Here is a 21,482-nt window from a genome sequence, read left to right as displayed (position 1 = left end):
CGTTGAAGGATTAAAGGCAAATTTCTTCAAGAAAAACACTGTTCTGAACACTGTATGGTATTTTAATCCAAGTTTGTAATATATTTGTGTGCTGCATCTTCAGAATTTTGTTTTAAACAATATAACTAATTATAGTAGAAAGAAAACTAATTTCTTTTTATTTAATTGTGTTCCACCAATGACAGTCTGGCCACTGAATATCTTTGTTCATAATGTCAGCTGCTCCTCTACTTCTAGATACTAATGACACAGATGAGAAGAGCAGCGAGCCATCGTTTCCATCTCTAACTTTATGTCCTCAACCATCTGCCTCTTATCAGTCATCCAGCCTTTCATCACACTCAATATTCTCATATGATAGTCCGTGTCAAGATGCCAGATCCTTAATTTTATGGCTATGCCCATTAAAACCTTTGTTTTTATACATATTATCAATCAAAAATGAAATGGCCATATTCTAATAAAAAAAATAAAGGAAAATTAAAAGTAGTAAGAAATGACAATCCTTTTTACACTGGTGATACTGGAAGTGTCTAGCCATTCCTAGATGCAATGGTCACAAGGGATCAAGATTAGGCCGCACAAACACATTAACTCAAATCTGGTCAAGATGGAAGCTGGATTTGTCCGCCCTATGTGGAATAACTGAAGAAGGCAATTAGGAGGAGGAATCAGAGTCAGGGCTTGGGTTCTACTCCCAGTTTATACCACTGACTCACTGAGTGACTAACTAAATCAGTTAACTTCTCACTTCATGTATCCATCTGTAAAATGGGTATGATAGTATTCACATACCTCAAATAGGCCTTATCCTTCTTAATTAGTGTTTATGAAACTGAACCTTTCAAAGGTGTTGCTCTATATGGGAGCCAAAAATAACTAATGTTTATGACAGCAATTAAGGACAAAAGGACTTCCAAAACAGCTTTCTGCTCTTCGGTTTATTTCCACCGGTGAGAGAATTCTCAAGGGGAAGCAAACACTTCACCTGTAACATCTGTGCAAAGTAAGCAGACATCTCAGAAATCTTCCTTTTACCTGCAATACAATAAGCTCCAATTTTAAACACTCACTTGAACTTTCTTTAACGCCACGGTTTTTCTGTCCAGAAGGCAAGTTGCTTTGTAGACTTCACTGAATTGCCCACGGCCAATCTTTTTCTCTATCTGAAAATCTGCCAAGGTGCAGCGATATGGATATGACGTCAAATGCCTCTGCTTATTCAAAAGAAATAAAAACAGCCATTGAACTAGACAAACTGACAAAAACATGAGCAGGTATTTCTCCATCCCTCTCCTTTTCTCACTCACAGACAGCACCTTCTATGACTTGATAATCACAGTAAGTATTGCACCTAAGCAATCTACAGGGGAGCACGAAAAGCCAGAAGGCCAAAAAACCCTCTACTTTATGGAAATGGGCTGAATTTCTCTCTTCAATCACAACTTCCCCTTTCTGCTTCAGGCCACTTACAGTTCAAACCACCTTGCACCAGAGTACTGAACAGTGAATATTCAGTGCCATTAAAAAAAACCCCAGCATAGATCCATAAAGTCCCACAAAATGTATCTGTTTACAAAAATAAACTGTTCGTGGAATCAAATGGATCAACTACATATTAAAACAAACAGATCCTCCAAATAGTTGACAAGATTGTTTTAAAGGCCAATAGGTATAAGCAACACACACTTTCAGGTCAAATTAAATAAAAACGGTCAACTTATCTAATACTTCATTTGAGGATGCAAGAATTTAAATTCTTCCGTAGTAACTGCAGCAACAAAATTTGCATTCCATAACACTGGCAAACATTTTCACTTCTTATGCATTTCTGCATTTTTGTGTATTACCCATTTAAAAATATTACCCATAGAAAACCCAAACATAAATCTGAGCACATTAGTTAACCCTAATGATTACAGAACAATTGCACAGAAAGAAGCAAGTTTAAAACTGTAAACATGCGAATACTTTTGGTCTTATTTCTGATGTGCAAAGAACTGAACGTAGGCCGATTGATCTAGGGACACAGTTATCTGTCAATACATTCATTTCAGTCTAATTCCACTGATGTTACTAGTGCATCTAGTTTAGTTTGTTAAAATAAGGAAAAAAGGAAATAAAGAGAGTGTGCTGGTCTCCCGTGTAAATAACTAATTAGGCCCAAACTGCTGTCTCCCCAGTTACTTGCCCTCAAATCAACTTTGCATATTATTTTCACCAGGGACAGATTGAAGCCTACTTTTGAGCAGTCACAGGTAAATATGTGGTTAGGCAGGTATATACAGTATAACAAGCATTATGTACGCCACAGACCAGGAACTACTCCCTAGAGCCATTCTGGTCTCTTCTAGAATTAACATGAGTGCTAACCAATGTTTAAGAACTAAATTAATGACTAAAAGTTGCTGTGCATGCCAAGTACAGTATTTTTAAGCTTCAGTATCTTAAGCCATTTTTCAGTTATTATAACAAAATAAAAACAAATTAGACCAGTTTGTAAATCAATCCTTTGTAAACTTTCATTCTTTAAATATAAATTATTTACAATTGAGGCCCTAGTTGACAATCCCAGCAAAGGTGCCCAGGATTGAACAGGATATGGAAACTGTACATTTTGATACATTTGAAAATAAAGGAAAATTAAAAGTAGTATGAAATGACAATCCTTTTTACACTGGTGATATTGGAAGTGTCTAGCCATTCCTAGATGCAATGGTCACAAGGGATCAAGATTAGGCAGCACAAACACATTAACTCAAATCTGGTCAAGATGGAAGCTGGATTTGTCCGCCCTATGTGGAATAACTGAAGAAGGCAATTAGGAGGAGGAAGCAGAGAGTCAGGGCTTGGGTTCTACTCCCAGTTTATACCACTGACTCACTGTGTGACTAACTAAATCAGTTAACCTCTGTCTTCATGTATCCATCTGTAAAATGGGTATGATAATACTCACATACCTCAAATATGGATATGGAAACTGAGAAGCCAGTCCTACCTACTATTGCAATGGCCTAACCTCTTCTGTGAATAACGCATATCAGTCCAGTACCTCTCACTAGCACTATGTTCATGGCAGTATAGAATCTCTTTGGACTTTATATTTGTTGACAAGTCAGATTACACTTCCTTCTTTGCAACATCGGCAGAAATAAAAGTTACTAAAATATACAACTTAACAATAAAATATTTTTTCTAAAAAACCTTTCAGGTTTATAGCTGTTTGCCCAATTCTGAACTATAACCAAAAATAATGAAAATATCTTGTTGGCAGAGGCGGCTTTGTGACCAAGATCATATATTCCTCACACAAAACATTGTAAAAACTCCATGTTCCTCAGCTAGAATTTTTGAGATACCTGAGCTAAGAGACTGCTGAGCATTACAGTTTGTACAGCAAAGTCAAACCATTTTCAGGAACTACATCACCTTGACAAATACAGAACAACAACAGCGGAATGCTATTCCACTGGCGCTGTAGGGAAGATGAAAGGAGAGGTTGTATTAAAGACTATGATATACAAAATATAATTCTGTATAATAAATTGTCAATTAAAAGACTATCCAGTCCTTTCATCCTTTGTCCCCTTTTCCCACTGTCACTTTGTAGCTGGCAATATGTTTTGTTGCTACACCTTCTAATACATACCTAAACTACTTCCCCATCAGTCGTTCCAGGGATTGCTAAATGAGCATTAAAATCTAGGATAATTCTCAAAAGACTACACCATTTGTGAAATATACATATGCGTGGTTACGAATTCTAGTCAAGATGAAAATATCACAATACTATAAGGTTCAGTCAAAGTCTCCTAATGCAAGTAGGCACATGGTTGTGAATTTAACTTCAGGTCATCTTCATCAACTTTCCCAGTTTAAGTGCCCTAAAAGAGCAAAAACACTCATCGTCCCATAAAGTGACACTCTCAGTAATTGTTTTTGAAACATCAAAGCCAAGGGTGAATTTTTCCACCCCCAGAACACCTAAACTATCTGAAACTGATTTTATTACTCTGGGCTGAAAAACCACAATTAGAATTTTAACTCAAGTACAATAATTTATACAAACAATTAGGTTAATTAACGACTGGCATTTAGTTAAAAAAGGTCAGTCACGTGAAAATTGGAAGCTAATTACAGGGTAGTTTTCTTTTAACCCTTATATTCTATTGCTTCATTTCTTTCCCTTTCCGAAAATTTGTACTTCTATGGAACGCAGTTTGCTCTCCCACCATACTCCTCATGTGGGTTGTGATCAAAATGTTTGTTTTATTCAATAAGATGAACAGTCTTATCAAGAATTTTGCTGTGTCATATCATGTTTACAGGTTAGAATGCACTGCTATTAAAATTAGAACAATGATTCAGGGCAAGTTTCTCCTCTACAGTGCTGCACTGCATATTCTACACTTGTAGAGCAGTAGAACTTTCACCAATACTGTTTGGAGAAGAGAGTTTTGGCCTAAGGTTTGTCAGATATGTAACACAATATTTATGCAACAGCTGCTTCAGCATCCTATGAAGTATTGTTTCAGTTACTCATTATAAATCTAAAAATATCTACTAATATTAGGAGCAATGGGAGGTTGTATAGAGTGAACTATACAAGCCAACATTCAGATTCCAGAGCCACGGCAACTCTTTAAATTTATTTTCTATGGGATCATAGTATGAGAATTCTAATTCTACTCCATAGAGCAGGGGTGGGCAAACTATGGCACGCGGGCCACATCTGGCCCGCGGGACCGTCCTGCCCGGTCCCCAAGCTCCTGGCCCCGGAAGCTAGCCCCCAGCCCCTCCCCTGACCCGGTCTCTGTGCTGTGTGGTGGTGGCAGCGCGGTAAGGGAGCAGGGGGGTTGGATAGAGGGCAGGGGAGTTTGGGGTGGTGGTCAGGGGGCGGGGGTGTGGATGGTGGTCGGGGGGGGGAAAGAAAGGGGGTTGAATGGGGGCAGGGGTCCCGGAGGACAGTCAGGAAGGAGGGGAGTTAGATGGGGCAGCAGGGGGCAGTCAGGGGCACGGGTTCCGGGGGCAGTCAGGGGACAGGGAGAAGGGGTGGTTGGATGGGGCTGGGGTCCCGGGGCGGTGTCAGGAATGAGAGGGGGGTTGGATGGGGCAGCGGGAGTCCGGGGGCAGTCAGGAGACAGGGAGAAGGGGTGGTTGGATGGGGCTGGGGTCCCGGGGCGGTGTCAGGAATGAGAGGGGGGTTGGATGGGGCAGCGGGAGTCCGGGGGCAGTCAGGAGACAGGGAGTGGGGGTGTGTGGATGGGGCAGATGTCCCGGGGGTGGGGAGGGGGACCAGATAGGAGGTGGGGGCCAGGCCACGACCTCCTCCCCTAACCGGCCCTCCATGCAATTTATGAAACCTGATGCGGCCCTAAGGCCAAAAAGTTCGCCCGCCCCGCCATAGAGTTTCAATCAGATTCTGAGTAGTTACATTTTTCTTCATTGGTTAACTCAGAAGAAGAAGAGAATACACAGATTTGGCCACAAATATTTGCATCACTTGATTGGTAAATATCGAACTATGGAAGCTTCCCTCCTGTTCTGTCCCTACACAAACGCACTCCAATGAAGGTGGATTCATTCTACTATCCTTTGTTACAGTCAAATCATTGTACTAACTGAATACGGACAAGACTAATCTAAAGGTGTCTCACTGTCTAAACACTCAAGAAAGTGCTTATTTAAAGAAACCATCAAAAGCTGCAATTGTAAATAAGTGCCTCCTCAGACACAGCCCCTCTTGAGTAAGAACTGGATGTTTGTGCAGGAACTTTTATAATTACGGGGTCTGCATTTCAGAGCACCAGAATGACCAGAAGGAATTGCTGTAGTTTCGTGGCAATATGTGCCTACCACAGATACAAGCCTAGTAAAAAAACATGGCCTTTGCTTATGTCAACAATGGTATCAAGTACAGCTAGAAACATGCCTGCTGATCTGCTATTTTGGTTTCACTCTACTAAGGCAACAAATGGCAGCATTTCCAGCGAATTATTTAAACTTACCATAGGACATACAGTCCTTACAAGGCATTGGGCTATGTTTGCACAAACCCACTGTTTGAAATTTACATAGACTATGAAACTGATCAAAACCAAATTTGTGTCCCACTAACTTTTAAATCATCACACATGCCAGTGCCTAGCCATATACATGATTACTCCTGAGGGCATTCTCTACCAAAAAATTAAAAATTCTGCACATAATATTTTAAAATTCTGCAAGCTTTATTTGTCAATAAATAAATGCAGAAACTCCAGCATGGCAGTGGGGAGCACAGGCCACTGGCTGCACAAAGGTGGGAGATCATCCTACAGCCTCCCCACCCAGGGGACACAGACTCAGTGGTAAGGCTGAACCCAACCCTGACACAGCACAAGGCCTGGGCCTGTCCCAGAAACACCCTGGGGCCCTGCCTCTCTGCACCAGGTGTGGGGCAGGCAGGCTCAACCAGGCAGGATCCAAGTGTGGAGGAGCTCATTGTGGGAGAATCCAGGTGTGGGGTGAGAGGATTCTGTGTGGGACAATGTGGGTGCAGGCAGCTCAGTGTGGGGGTCTAGGTGCGGGGGGATCTGGATGCACAGAGGCTGGGGGGGGGCGGGGTTCCCAGGTGCAGGGGCAATGGGACTCTGCAGGGGTTTCCAGGTGAAAGTGGCTGGGGCTCAGTGGAGGGGTGTGAGGGTCTCAGCAAGGGGGTCTGGGTGCTGGGGGAGTGGGGCTCATCAGGGTGGGGGTCTGGATGTGGGGGCTCAGGGTGGTGCAGCGGGTGCGGCTCATCAGGGTGGGGGTTTGAGTGCAAGGAGCTCACTGGAGGGTGGTCTGGGTGCAGGGTTGGGGGTCTGGAGGCAGGGAGTCTGAGTGCAGGGGGCTCCAGATACAGAGGTTGAAATTGAACGGGGTGGGGTTCGGGTATGGAGGGTTCTGGGTGGACGAGGCAAGGTCTGGTGGGGGGGTCTGGGGATGGGAGGCCCGGATGCACAGGGGTTGGGTAGATGAGGGAGCAGCTGCCCATACAGTGCCCCCTCCACCTGCAGCTGAGGAACAATGGGGGAAGGAAGCAGGGGAGGCTGCTGAGCTTCCAGCAGCTGGGGGAGGTTTCTGGGGGGGAGGAGGGGGTCTGACACAGCCCCAGCCACTGCCTCTAGGGAAGAGGAAGTCCCGTCCTCTCTTGTCTCCAGCCCGGCTGGGACTAGCAGCTGATCCCGGCTCAGGGTAGGAGCCCCTGGCTGGGGCGTCCCCAGCCCTGCGGTGATTTACCTCGCCGCCAACTGCTCCGGGTGCCTGAAACGATGTACCTGCGCAGCTAAAGAGTGGGGCGGGACTGCTCTTGCAGCTTCCCTTTGCTTCCCTGTCAGAAAGTCATTTTTCCGTGAGGAAGCTAAGAAATCTGCAGGAGATATGAATTCTCGCATGCACAGTGGTGCAGAATTCCCCCAGGAGTACATGATGGACACCTGAATGCAAGAAAGAGATCCACGTTTAACATGAATAGTAGCCATTTGCTTTTAATAAATTATCACGCCATAAATATGCATTTAAAATATTAATTTATATATAAAACACTCTTGGTTTAAGTGTATGCCAAGAAATATATCTAGCAACTCCTTAACTTGAAAAATAAATAATGCTAATAGAGTGACAGGAGTAGGGGCGGTGTTTCTCTCTCTCTCTTCCTTCTCTCCCCCCCCCCAAAACCACTTTTAATATGGCTAGCAGAGAAAGTCTGTTTGCCATGCTGGAGTTAACACTGGGTGATGACTGGACACCTCAGCTGATATGTTCTGGCATCCTCCAAGACTACAGCTGCACATTTACATATGCAATGACCTAGATTTGCATTTGCTATCACAACCTATCAGACCTAATTAAAGTAACAGAGTTTTCATATAAAATAGGAGAGGATGTTAGATTACAGCATGAACCAAAGAGCATGCTCAGGTCAGATCAAACCATAGCAAGGAACTCCCCATTGATTAGCATAGTGTATTTTTCCCTATGCCTATTTAAAAATTAACCACTTCCTATTTGTTCTTATATCTAATGCTAAAGGTGACTTCTGTCAGTGTCTGTAATTCTTCTGACTATTGATACAAAGGACAGGAACACATTTGACTTGGCTGGTAAATATCTAACTAGGAAAATGTCTCTCCTATTCTCATGCTTATACAAATATATTTCACTCATTTCATTATTTAACAGGAACTATGTTTTCCTAGGTCCTTTTCAGTTCAATCCCCAACAATACTGTTCAGCAAGCTGTCAAAGAATAGATAAAACTGCAGAAGTACAAGTCATGGATTACAAGTGGATAGATTTGCAAATGTACAATTCTGTAAAACTAAAAGGTAAGTTCAGTTGACCCTTTCACCACCACCAAACATACATATCCTACCTAGGGGGCCTTCCACAGTTCCAAGAGTGCTGCAGTCTGAGTGCAGGTGCCAGTGTTTGAAGGAATATGAGACAGAACCTAGCAGTGGATCCTTCAGAGCGAGGTTGAGACACGTTGACAGGGCAGCTCTGTATTTAGTCATTTTTTGAATGTTCAGAGTGTGTGTGAAATTCAATAATCTGAACAGTACAAATTCCAAAGCAGCGGTAGGACTGGATCTAAACTGGGAAGAAATAATTTGGAGCCAAAGGCTGCTCTGTCCTTAGCTACACAATAAGTAGCATTTTTTTCTACTGTTCCGTAAAAGAACAGGACAAAAATTAAGCTTAACTATAACCCTCATTCAAATAAAGCAGATCTTCATTTTTAAGGAGAAATCCAGAGATCATTCCAAGAATCAGATTGGGCAACGTCTCTGCAGGACGCATTCCTTGTGAACTGTAACCGCTGACACAAAAAACAAAAAATCTCAAAGTCAGGGGAGAACAGTACGGAAAAAAGCAACTTTCCTCACACGCTTAAAGGAGAAGTTAACCAGATCATTCAGCACCAAATGGTGGTGGTTAATGGGATTTCCTGCCAAATAGGAGAATTAATGAGGTTTTACATTCTAAACAACCTAAGAGAGAAACTCCTCAGAGACATATGTAATAAGATGACTAATTATATCAGCTGCAGTGATATGAACCTTAATTATTAAGGAATCTCAGCCTATATACATGTCAGAGTGCAAAACAGTTCAGACAGATAGGGTGATGGTAGATGGATTCCTACTTACAGATTTATCTATTTACCCCTTTGTAGTAGTGCTTGGAGTAGAGCAAAGGAGGCTCTGTTATACTGACACAAAGAACTAGACTTAGAAGGCTCCTCAGTTCCAAAGAAAAAGCCAACTTTCTAATACATTCATATTCAGCGGCTAGGTTAAGTTACTCTACGAGACAGGGTGCAAGATAGAACAGAGACACCTCTGGGCTCTTACAAATATGTTCTTTTTTCTGTATGGTCACATTTCTCAACCATTGGGTACAACACACGGATCTTATTCCTTATCAAGCCTTCAGTGCCTTTCTTCACAAACAAACTACTGCAGAGATGGGGAAGTCATAGCAACAAATACCAAAGTGGAAGGCACCAGTGGTAAATAACATTCTCTTTCTGCATATGCCTGTGTACACACATCTTAGAATGCACAGGTGCAGCAGATGTCTTTCAGTGCTTCCATCCAGCACTAAATGTCTTCCATCTAGTATTAAAATTGTTCAACCTCTCCTGAAGGACAGCAGCTATCAACAAGCAGACGTTAAGAGCCACAAGGTTTGGGGAGAATTTTTGGAGAATTTTGAAATGTGCACCTGACTAAGGTTTTACTTCAGAATTTGAAGGAAGAGTGTGTTGGGGGCATGGGAGAGAGAGAAGTGTGCTGCAGATAGACTTTTTCAGTCTCTGGAGAGACTGACAATGCATTTTACTATTAAATTCATACTATTATTAAAAAACTAACTGTTGAAAACTACTGCATAATGCTTTGAGAGCTGGCTGAGAAGCAGCCACTGCTGCTGCTGACCTGCAGTTTCAGGCAGAGACTAGGACAATGTGGTCACTGTAGGATGCGAGACTAGACAGCAAAATCTCAGCACAATAATAATATGACATGTAGTTGTGGCTATATGACTGCTTCTCAGAGGCATGGAGAGATTTGAGTCTGGGTGTGGCTACAGGATGGAAATATCCTGTGATAATTGCCTGGTGTGTAAACAATAAAAGCTCATGTTAATAAATAATAAGTTCAGTTGTTTTATTCCAGCCTGATTGGCATGAAAGGAAGTCAGCACTTGCCATAAGTCTGAACTAGTGGCAACCAGGCACAGAATGCTCAAAATACTTCTGACCTACCTAAAGATTCTTAAAAATTGGTTAACAAATAGTTAAAAAGTTAGCCATTACAATCTTTAGTTACCAAGAAAAACATTTTTCCCCTGTAGGAGCATGAAATTAAATATTTCTTGTAAAAGAACAAAAAAGCATTCGCCCAATTAATTTTCTGAAATCTCATTAAAAAATTTAGCCTGACTAAGTCATAGACTTCTGACCTGAATTTTAATTATCTTTACGCTGGATGTAAGCTTTTTTCTGATATTTGCAATGCATCATTAATTTTAAGGCAACTGCTTCTATGCTTTTAAAGTGCATGCTTCATCTGAATGACATTTACCATAAACTAATTTCACCTTTGAAAAACATCTGTGTTGGTACATGGGGAAGCCTTAGCATATGCAGTATAATGCATATGTATTCAAAGGACTGATTTACTATCATCATCAATCATTCAAATCTCTTTTTGATCTGTCAAACTGTACATCCATATCCATAAAATAAAATCTTGCTGAAAAAATGTATGTTCATTTTGAGATTGAAATTCTTTTTCTGGTGTGGATTTACAAAAATACACTAGAAGAATAAATTGGTTTATGTAGGGTTTCTAAGCTCCACCAACTAGAACAGGAAAATACTGGGCTTGTAAATGTGAATTATTGTTCAAGTACCAGACAGCTATTGTGGCTGCAGCTGATGACTGTTTGCTCTCAGTTTTTGGACTTCATAGTTTCAGAAACCAGTATGATAATCTCTGATATCCTGAATCTGAATTCAATAGCTACAATTCAAAGTCTGATGAACAACTTGGCTCCAGTTTGAAATGTTATCTTCTCTACCAGCGAAAAATTAGTACTGGCTAATGAAAAAAGTCGACAGGAAAAGAGAAATGTTAACTTTGAATTTGTAGGCTAAGCCAATATTCAGTAGGGGAAACTGAATAAAAAGCTGGATGCCTCAGGGAATTATAAATGGGACAGAGACTTTCACTGCTAAGTGAATCCAATCTAAATCAGTAGTGACCAAAATTAGTTATGAGCAATCCTAGTACCTGAGAACTGTAAAAATAAGGGTCAGAGAACAGACACTGGATTGCATTATTGTTTTTATAAAACCAAATTTCAGTCAATAAAAATGATGAAAAAGCTACATTTTTAGAACTGTATTTTGCATACTTCACATAATCTTTACTCCTCTGCGACCCAGAGCAAACAAATAAACTGGGTATTTCACTGATTGCCAGCTTGCCGTCAGGAACATTACTGTTTCTTTTTACAAACTTCATAGGAACAATGCTGGGCTGATATCCTTGCTGTGATTTTATAAGTTCCTCTCTATATATATTCACTTACTCTAATTAGAAAACTTCTAAGTATGAAGTTCTATTGTGAGTCATAAGGAAAAGGTTAACTAAAACACTAAATATAAATACTGCAGATGAGCAGCTAGGGATGGTTCTAAACTAGCACTGCAAACCTTCTGGGGCAAGTTTGAAACAAATTGTGACACGTAGTCAATTTATCTCTCTTAAAGTTGAAATTATATACCTTTTTATTGTATATGCAACTTATAAAAAAAATAAATATCAAGCCACCAGAGTACAACTACGATAGCCCCAAATTTTTATATAACAGAAAAATACTCCAGAATGTGAACTATACACAAGGCAGGCAGCAGGAAAGATCAGGCTACAACTGGAAAGCTATGCTGGTACTTGCAGCTCACGTAGTATTAAGAAAAGCAAATACCACTTCCCCACCTGTGCAGAAGCACTTTAGTGGCAGCATTAGCTGTAGAAGGGCACTGCATAAAAGCACATAGTCTTCTTATGGAAGTGTTGTCTAGTAATTGGAGAAGGGGATGGGAAGTCAATGGCCCTGGAATTCTATTTCCAGCTCTGCCACTGACTTGTTATGCCACATTAGGACAGCCATTCCCTCCACTTTGCCACCTGTAAAATGGAGATAATACACTTTTGTAAAGTGTTTGAAATTGTAAGATGAAAAGTGCTAAAAGCATTTTTCAATCAAAGAGTGAAAACTACTGTTAGGAAAGGCCTTTGGGATAGGAGTATACTCCTGGTCTGGTCCGTCTGCAGACGAGGGCACAACCTTGACCGAAGAAAAGAAACCATTCCATTTAGTTTATTCTCTCACTCTCCCCACTCCCCCACCTTTTTTTGCTGAGACTTTAAAAGCCAACACACCGCCTGCTCTGCAGAAACATTGAAGCCCCGAGCGTGACACTTTTCATAAAAGATGTTTAACCAACATTTCCCTCCCTCCCATCCTAAACTACAGCATAGCATGCTAGCATTACTAACACCCTCAGAGATTAGGATCACTGCATTTCATGGTGCAGAATTATGTAGTTTGGGATCCTTCCACATAAGAGATACCACAAAACTAAGAAGCTCTCTAATTACATTTATGCCAAATGAAAAACCAGATATACCGCAATAAACAAACCATCATCATCTTGACACACAAGGAAGTTGTGATAATCTTTGCTTCAGAAGTTACTATATTGTGTTTCTTTTTACAATAAACTATGTTTTAAAACTAACATTTCACCTTCTCAGTAACACTGTTTCTCTGGTTTATTCAGCACCAAGGCTATTAAAAAGGAGTAAAGATGCAAGAGCTCTTTTCCCCACCCCCAATTTCCAATCTGGATCTTCCTCAGAACAGCTGACATACTCAAGACACCTCCACTGATATAATTTAGATACTAACAGAAGAGAGGGAAATCTTCACTGAACAATGACCATTCAGCAAAATGAGGTTGCTCAGCATCAGGGTAACGGCAGAACATAGAGTATTACCTACTAATTACACTTAACTATGTCATTACAAATTCTAACATGTGCTCCACGATGCCATGAATGTAGCTGCTGCTTAAAAACACTTCCTAATCTTGTTCATGAAATAATTACAGGGGCTCTACCCTGCCAAATGAGGCAGTAATTAACCCTAATTGCTCAAAATGCAACTGGCTAATTCTAGGAGATTAATCAAGGGGATTCAATTATTATTAAATGACTTAATATGACAAATTGCTGCATTAGGAGAGGGGGTTGTGCTCCATACAATGTATTTTCAAAGCAGCGCTACACAAAATATATTCATTGTTTTTGGAATCTTGTATCTATGTTTTGCTACAGCTTTCCTAATGAATTATTCCTGTCCAAGGAACCTCAAACCACCACTGGATCCAATACTTAAAGTGGCAAATTAACACCCGAACTTCCCAGCAAGACTTCTAGCACTCTTCTTTACCTTTAAGGCTTTTTGTTAAATGCACTAGGTACTGTGCAGGTAAAAATTAACTGTTCTGATAATATCTGCAGCCTTAAACACCCTCCAAGGAGGGAGGTAGCCCCAAGCCCTACCAACAAAAATAATCTCTTGGTTAAACTGAAAATCTGCAGTTAGTCTGGAAATAAGACCTAATGATATCTTTATCCCCTACCCCTTTTGTGGACTGTTAGTTACAAGAGGGAGAGTATCATACAGGGAAACATGTTTGTGAAGACAAAAAATATCAAGGAACGATGCTCCCAGAGACTCAGAAGATAGAAAGAGAGCATACAATTTCATCTGGACTGACCTGTTTCTTGTATTTGGTAATTATCATTAAAATATTCACTATTAAAATATTCCAGTAGATAAATAAAGAATATATTTATCATTAAAATTCAAACAGCTTCTTTTCTTTGGCCTCCCTTTAAAGAATCGCAGCAACACAGAAAGTCAGCATTCTATCAGTATAAGCTTTTTATAAGCCAATTTCAAAACACTTGCTATAGATACCATAGAAAATGTTTCCCATTCCTCCTTTGATCATCAAAAATGGGTTTGAAGCAACACTGTCAAGTTGTTTGGCCCAAAAATTGATATGCCTTAAAGACTATACTAATCTTAACATTTAAAACAGTTATAAAAAAGGACTCCATGGGGTCTTTAAGGAGAAAAAAGGGGGATTAAAGAGACAAATGTGCTTACTTGAGGATCATGCTGATATTCCTGCCCTGGCACTTTGCAGAGAGGGTTGTTCTGGTCCCCTAGATGATGTGGATGGTTATGCTGTCCTTCCATGGTAACATGCCAATCTTTGCCCTAGAATTCTGTTGAAATAAAAAAAGAAAGCCATGTCACTGTTACCAATCCAACATATTGAAAGTGGAAAGAATTTGCAATATGAGTCTGTCTGGGTATGTGCATAAACAGAGAAAGAGAGGATAGTCTTTTCCTCTCCTTCACTCCAGTGGATGTTCCAATGCACAGAACTCTTGAAGCAAGAATCCTTCATCTTCCACCACAGCCTAAGCTTCATTAACTTCTTTAGGGAGAAGAGCTGTATTTTTGATCTGACGGAAAAAGAATTTGATGGAGCCAAAAATGAAGACCTTTTAGGTTTTCCAGAGTCTAAGCATGTCACAAATACACTACTCAGAGTCCTTTCAGCTTGTGTATGCAGAAAGCAGTGGGTCAAGCACATTCTGATCTCCACAGACAACAGCAAGGGAGGAAGCCTCATGATATCATAACCATCATTGATTTCCATGAAAGCTTTCACACTGAGCAGAATATCAACAACAGCTAATGTGTGTATGTTCTATCTTTATGTTACCCATAAAAGAGCTTGCTTTCACCAGTTCAAATATAAATTAATTTTGCAGCAATAGCTGGCACTGCCACCAATAAAGCTACATGGCCTAAATGCAATTATACATACAGAAAAGAATAATATAAAAAAGGTTAGCACTTTTTTCACTGATAAAAGAAAGGAACTAAAAAAAATTAATAAGAGCAAGTAAAAGAAAACTCTTTCTTCAAGAAAGTATTTCATATCATATTTAACTGTTCTTCCTGGCACACTATCTTGCACTGAGAGGAATTACAGATCCGATAGGTCTCATCTCTAGTAACTCTTTAAATCAGATGGCATATCAATTGCAAACAAATCACGCACTTTTGTCAATTTAAAAATACAGAATTAAACTGATTGTGAGCCAATAATGTTCTCCAATGAGCCTGTATTTTGATATCTTTCGACATTCAGAGCCTGCATAGGTTTGTTGGTGTCCTCCATCCCACCCATATCTATTCAGTGGAATCTATATAAAACAAAAAAGTGAAATCCCCCATCTAAAGTGCTTTTAATTCTTTTTCTTTCTGGAGGTATGTATAACCTTGATGATGGCCTGTACAAACCTCCAGATGCCCTTAACAAGGGTTAGCAGATGTAGAGTGATGCAATAATGGACCCCAGGTGTTTTTCTGAGCCTTACCTCCCATTTCCTGACCAGACAATTCCTCTTCCAAATCATAAGAACAGCCGTACTGGGTCAGACCAAAGGTCATCTAGCCCAGTTTCTTGTCTACGACAGTGGCCAATGCCAGGTGCCCCAGAGGGAGTGAACCTAACAGGTAATGATCAAGTGATCAAAGCATCCCTTTTTACTCCTCTAAGAGACGATCCCTTCAGCACCTTTTCTGATGCTGGGAAGCAGGAACAAGCTATCTGTTTTTATTTATTTTAATTTATCTTTGGCAGCATGACAAGTGCAAGATTTGGGTTAATCTCAAACAAGCGGCACAGAAGAAGGCTGCAATGTCAGGGATTGTCTGAATGGAGAAGAGGAAAGATTTAAAGGGAAAAAAATCTGCATAAGTGTGAGCTCCAAGTAGCTTCACTAACTACTTTAGGGAGAAGAGCTGTATTTTTGATCTGATGGAAAAAGAATTTGATGGAGCCAAAAATGAAGACCTTTTAGGTTTTAAAGCTTCACCTGCATTTGGAGTAAAATTATTTTCCAAGCATATCAGGAAGATAACTTATAACATTTACTGATACTCTGTAAGTGTCAAAGAATTCCAAGAATTTTTTTCCAGTGTCACCTTCAAGCATAAGAACATAAGAATGGCCCTACTGGTTTAGATCAAAGGTCCATCTAGCCCAGTATCCTGTCTTCTGACAGTGGACAGTGCCAGGTGCCCCAGAGTGAATGAACAGAACAAGTAATCATCAAGTGATCCATCCCCTGTTGCTCATTCCCAGCTTCTGGCAAACAGAGGCTAGGGATACCATTCCTGCCCATGCTTGCTAATAGTCATTGATGGACCTATCTCCATGAACTTATCTAGTTCTTTTTTGAACCCTGTTATGGTCTTGGCCTTCACAACATCCTCTGGCAAGGAGTTCCACAGGTTGACTGTGCGTTGTGTGAAGAAATACTTCCTTGTGTTTGTTTTAAACCTGCTGTCTATTAATTTCATTTGGTGACCCCAGTTGTGTTATGAGAAGTAGTAAACAACACTTCCTTCTCTACACCAGTCATGATTTTATAGACTTCAATCATATCTCCCCTTAGCCATCTCTTTTCCAAGCTGAAAAGTCCCAGTCTTATTAATCTCTTCTCATACGGAAGCAGTTCCATACCTCTAATCATTTTTGTTGCCCTTTTCCAATTCCAGTATATCTTTTTTGAGATGGGGCGACCACATCTGCACACAGTTTTCAAGATGTGGGCATACCATGGATTTATATAATGGTAACATGATATTTTCTGTCCTATTATCTATCCCTTTCTTAATTATTCCCAGCATTCTGTTCGCTTTTTTGACTGCTGCTGCACATTGAGTGGATGTTTTCAGAGAACTATCCACAATGACTCCAAGATCTCTTTCTTCAATGGGACAGCTAATTTAGACCCTGTCATTTTATATTTATAGTTGGGATTATGCTTTCCACTGTGCATTACTCGAAATTTAATGTTGATAAATGGAATCTGCCATTTTGTTGCCCAGTCACCAAATTTTGAGAGATCCTTTTGTAGCTCTTGGCAGTCTGCCTGGGTCTTAACTATCTTTAGTAATTTTGTATCATCTGCAAATTTTCCAACCTCACTGTTTACCCCTTTTTCCCGATCATTTATGAATATGTCGAACAGGACTGGTCCCAGAACAGACCACTGGGGAACACCACTATTTACCTCTCTCCATTCTGAAACCTGACCATTTATACCTACCCTTTGTTTCCTATCTTTTAACCAGTTACTGATCCATGAGAACGCCTTCCCTCTTATCCCGTGGCAGCTTACTTTGCGAAAGAGCCTTTGGTGAGGGACCTTATCAAAAGCGCTCTGAAAATTTAAGTACACTATATCCACTGGATCCCCCTGGTCCACATGCTTGTTGACCTCCTCAAAGAATTCTAGTAGATTGGTGAGGCATGATTTCCCTTTACTAAAACCATGTTGACTCTTCCTCAACAAATTATGTTCATCTATATGTCTGACAATATTGTTCTTTATTATAGTTTCAATCAGTTTGCCCGGTACTGAAGTCAGGCTTACAGGCCTGTAATTGCTGGGATCACCTCTGGAGCCCTTTTTAAAAATTGGCATCACCTTAGCTATCCTCCAGTCATCCGGTACAGAAGCTGATTTAAATGATTACAGAAATTACAGACTACAGTTAGTAGTTCTGCAATTTCACATTTGAGTTCCTTCAGAACTCTTGGGTGAATCTGGTCCTGGTGACTTATTGCTGTTTAATTTATCAATTTGTTCCAAAACCTCCTCTAATGATACCTCAGTCTGGGACAGTTCCTCAGATCTGCCACCTAAAAAGAGTGGCTCAGGTTTGGGAATCTCCCTCACATCCTCAGCCATGAAAACCAATGACAAGAATTCTTTAGTTTCTCCTCAATGGCCTTATCGTCCTTGAGTGCTTCTTTAGCACCTCGATCATCCAGTGGCCACAGTGGTTGTTTAGCAGGCTTCCTGCTTCTGATGTACTTTAAAAAAAAAAAAAACTATTACTTCTTGAGTCTTTGGCTAACTGTTCTTCAAATTCTTTTTTGACCTTCCTAATTGTATTTTTACACTTCATTTGCCAATATTTATGCACCTTTCTATTTTCCTCACTAGGATTTAACTTCCACCTTTTAAAGGATGCCTTTTGGCCTCTCACTGCTTCTTCTACTTTGTTGTTTAGCCACTGTGGCTCTTTTTTGGTTTTCTTACTATGTTTTTTAATTTGGGGTATACATTTAAGTTGAGCCTCTATTATGGTGTCTTTAAAAAGTTTCCACGCAGCTTGCAGAGATTTCACTTTTGGTGCTGTATCCTTTAATTTCTGTTTAACTAACCTCCTCATTTTTGTGTAGTACCCCTTTCTGAAATTAAATGCTACAGTGTTGGGCCGCATCACAAAGATTCCCATATAGCAGTGTTGTTGTAGCTGAGTTGGTCCCAGGATATTAGAGAGACATGGTGGGTGAGGTAATATCTTTTATTGGACCAACTTCTGTTGGTGAGAGAGAGAAGCTTTCAAGCTTACACAGAGCTCTTCTTCAGGTCTGAGTACATTTCCTAGGCACGAAGAAGAGCTCTGTGTAGCTCAAAAGCTTGTGTCTCTCACCAACAGAAGTTGGTCCAATAAAAGATATCACCTCACCCACCTTGTCTCTCTCATAAATTAGCAGACAGAATAGTAAGTTTCTCTTTTGGACCATTCGGTTTTGATTTCATAAGACCTCAGCGATTAAGCAGCAGATTCTGGCTCCGGCCCCATCTGACCATTCCCTCTAGTGATAAAGTGTAAAACTGGGTAACCATCCTGGTGAAATGAGTGCCTTCTCCTTCAGGCCATACTTCCACTTACCTGCAAGTAATACGAGGAAGAACTGGAAGTATTAGACCATAACCTAAATTATGACTTCATTGGCATTGAGACTTGGTGCAATAAGTCTCATGCCTGGAATATTGGTATAGAGGGGTATAGCTTGTTCAGGAAGAACAGGCAGGATAAAAAGGGAGACGGTGATGCATTCTGAGGTCTAGAAGGAGGTGAGAGCAGACCAGTGGAAAGTCTATGGGTAAAGATAAAAGTGGTAAAAAATAGGGGTGATGTCATGATAGGGGTCTACTATAGACCACCAAATCAGGAAGAGGAGGTGGAGGAGGCAGTTCTAGAACAAACAACAGAAATATCCAAAGCATAAGACCTGGTAGTAATGTGCGACTTTAATTTCCCTGGCATTTGACACAAACTTTCCAGTGAGTACAGAGAGGACTGCTTGCAAATCTGCAGCTGAAGACAAATTGAGTGAAAGTGATCATGAAATGATAGATTTCGTGATTTTAAGGTGACGAAGGAGTGAGTAGCAGAATAAGGAGAATGGTCTTCAAAAAAGCAGACTTTAACAAGATAAGGTCCACGGGGAAGAAAATCTAAGGGAAAAAATTTCAGACAGCTAGCAGTTTCTCAAGGACACAATATTAAAGTCAACTGCAAACTAACGCGATGCAAAGGAAAGACAGGAAGAATAGTAAGAGGCCAATATGGCTCCATCAGGAGCTCTTTACCTGAAAATCAAAAAGGAATCCTATAAAGAGTGGAAACATGGATGAATTTCTAAGGAGGAGTACAAAAGAATAGCATAAGCATGTAGTGAAAAATCAGAAAGGCTAATGCACACAATGAGTTACACCTAGAAAGGGCATAAAGGCAATAAGAAGTTCTTAGGAGCATGAGAAACAAAGGAAAGCATAGGACCTCTCCTTACTGGGAAACGAGAGCTAATAACTGATGGGATCAAGAAAAGTGAGGAATTGCTTCAGTCTTCACTAAAAAGGTTAATTGTAACCAGATACTCAGCACAATTAGGAGGAAGGAATGCAGGCCAAAATACAGAAAGAACAGGTTAACAAATATTTAATAAGTTAGATGCATTCAAGTTGGCAGGGTCTGATGAAATTCATCCCAGGGTACTTAAGGAAGTGGCTGAAGAAAACTTGGAACTGTTAGCAATCATCTTTGCAAACTCGTGGAGATTGGGTGAGGTCCCAGAAGACTGGAGGAGGGCAAACGCAGTACCTATCTTTTAAAAGGGGAACAAAGAGGACCCCAGGAATTATGGAGCAATCAGTTTAACTTTGATACAAGGGGTCTGGAAGGATTTTTAAAAGTGTCCAACCTTATTTTGACCAACAGAACACTGAAAATAAAGGCTCAGGCCTATGTGATAAAGTACAAGCAACGGTAAGATATTAGTTTTTTATTATTTTAAATCATATTCGCTTTTCTTAAATTCTAGTCATCATCTTCCAATTTTCCTTCTACCAAGAAAGTTGAATCTAGCCTTCCTTGGATTCTCCCACAAAGATTAATAAATATTCCAAGCACAAAAATACAATTGAAACTTCCAGTATGACTTGTGTTCAGAAGGACTCCAATGCACTTGGTAAACTCAGAATAAACCTTATTTCTCCGGCGGGGGAACGGGGGGGGGGGGGGGGGGGGGGGGCGGTTTACAAACTTAGCTGAGCTGTGCAAGCTAAAAAATTATTCTGCCAAGCCCAAGTTATTTTACCTACTGCTACCAACATTTATTAATATTTTGCACAGTTTGTAAGTAAGGTAGTTAAGTATGATCCCCATTCAATAATTTGGTAAATTAGAGTAAGAATGTAAGTGACTTGCCCAATTCATTTGCAGTGACACAAATAAAATCCAAATTTTCAACAGTCAGACCATGCCTAACTTACGATCACACTCCATAAACAAAACCTGTACTTTGTAAGCCATTTGAAATAGTAAAAAGGTCAGTGGCTGTTATGCATACAGACTTATAGCTCTGCGCTCTACATCCCCAACAATACAGTTTGCAGAGTGGGCACCATTTAAAACATTACATAGGTTGAGGGAAGACTTCAGGATCATCATCTGTTAGTGGCTCAAAATGCCAAGGCTGACATTACACCACGACCTACGGTCACCTGAAAGGTTAAGATTCAACCACCCCCCAAAATTTTCTTTTCATACAAGTTGGTGTGTTGGAGAAAGCAATAGGTGGAAGACCTGTTAGAATACAAGTATCAGAGCCGTGTTAGTCTGGATCTGTAAAAGCAGCAGAGAGTCCTGTGGCACCTTATAGACTAACAGACATATTGGAGCATGAGCTTTCGTGGGTGAATGCTCCTGCTCCAATATGCCTGTTAGTCTATAAGGTGCCACAGGATTCTCTGCTGCTGTTAGAATACGGTGACACCAACGCACTGACCAAGGAACAAAGAGAAAAAAAACAGTACTGCAGATAAATTTGTTCCATTTTTCCCTTACAGCAATTACAAGAGACAGCATCTCAGTAGAGGTTCCTGAAGTTACAGAACTGAAGGGGGGAGGAGGGAAAGAGTATACAA

General features: G+C 40.4%; 1 protein-coding gene across 14 annotated transcripts in view; it reads right to left on the bottom strand.

The window, feature by feature from the left end:
• Positions 1-21,482, bottom strand: part of NEK6 (NIMA related kinase 6) — a 109,952-nt gene that overhangs the window by 50,174 nt on the left and 38,296 nt on the right. For 7 of the 14 annotated variants that reach the window (XM_065572617.1, XM_065572611.1, XM_065572612.1 and 4 more), the window contains 2 exons: positions 14,275-14,396; positions 1,074-1,214 (listed from right to left, as the gene is read on the bottom strand). In XM_065572617.1, the coding sequence (XP_065428689.1) occupies positions 1,074-1,214; positions 14,275-14,367 (234 nt within the window). In that variant the 5' untranslated portion in view covers positions 14,368-14,396. Of the gene's footprint in view, positions 1-1,073; positions 1,218-14,274; positions 14,397-21,482 lie in introns of all 14 variants that reach the window. The other 7 variants (XM_065572604.1, XM_065572606.1, XM_065572607.1 and 4 more) reach the window with 1 other exon arrangement.

Source organism: Chrysemys picta, chromosome 18 (assembly GCF_011386835.1).
Source record: "Chrysemys picta bellii isolate R12L10 chromosome 18, ASM1138683v2, whole genome shotgun sequence".
Taxonomy (NCBI): domain Eukaryota; kingdom Metazoa; phylum Chordata; order Testudines; family Emydidae; genus Chrysemys; species Chrysemys picta.
The sequence above is the reverse complement of the archived record's forward strand: the minus strand, read 5'-3'. Positions and strand labels throughout refer to the sequence as shown.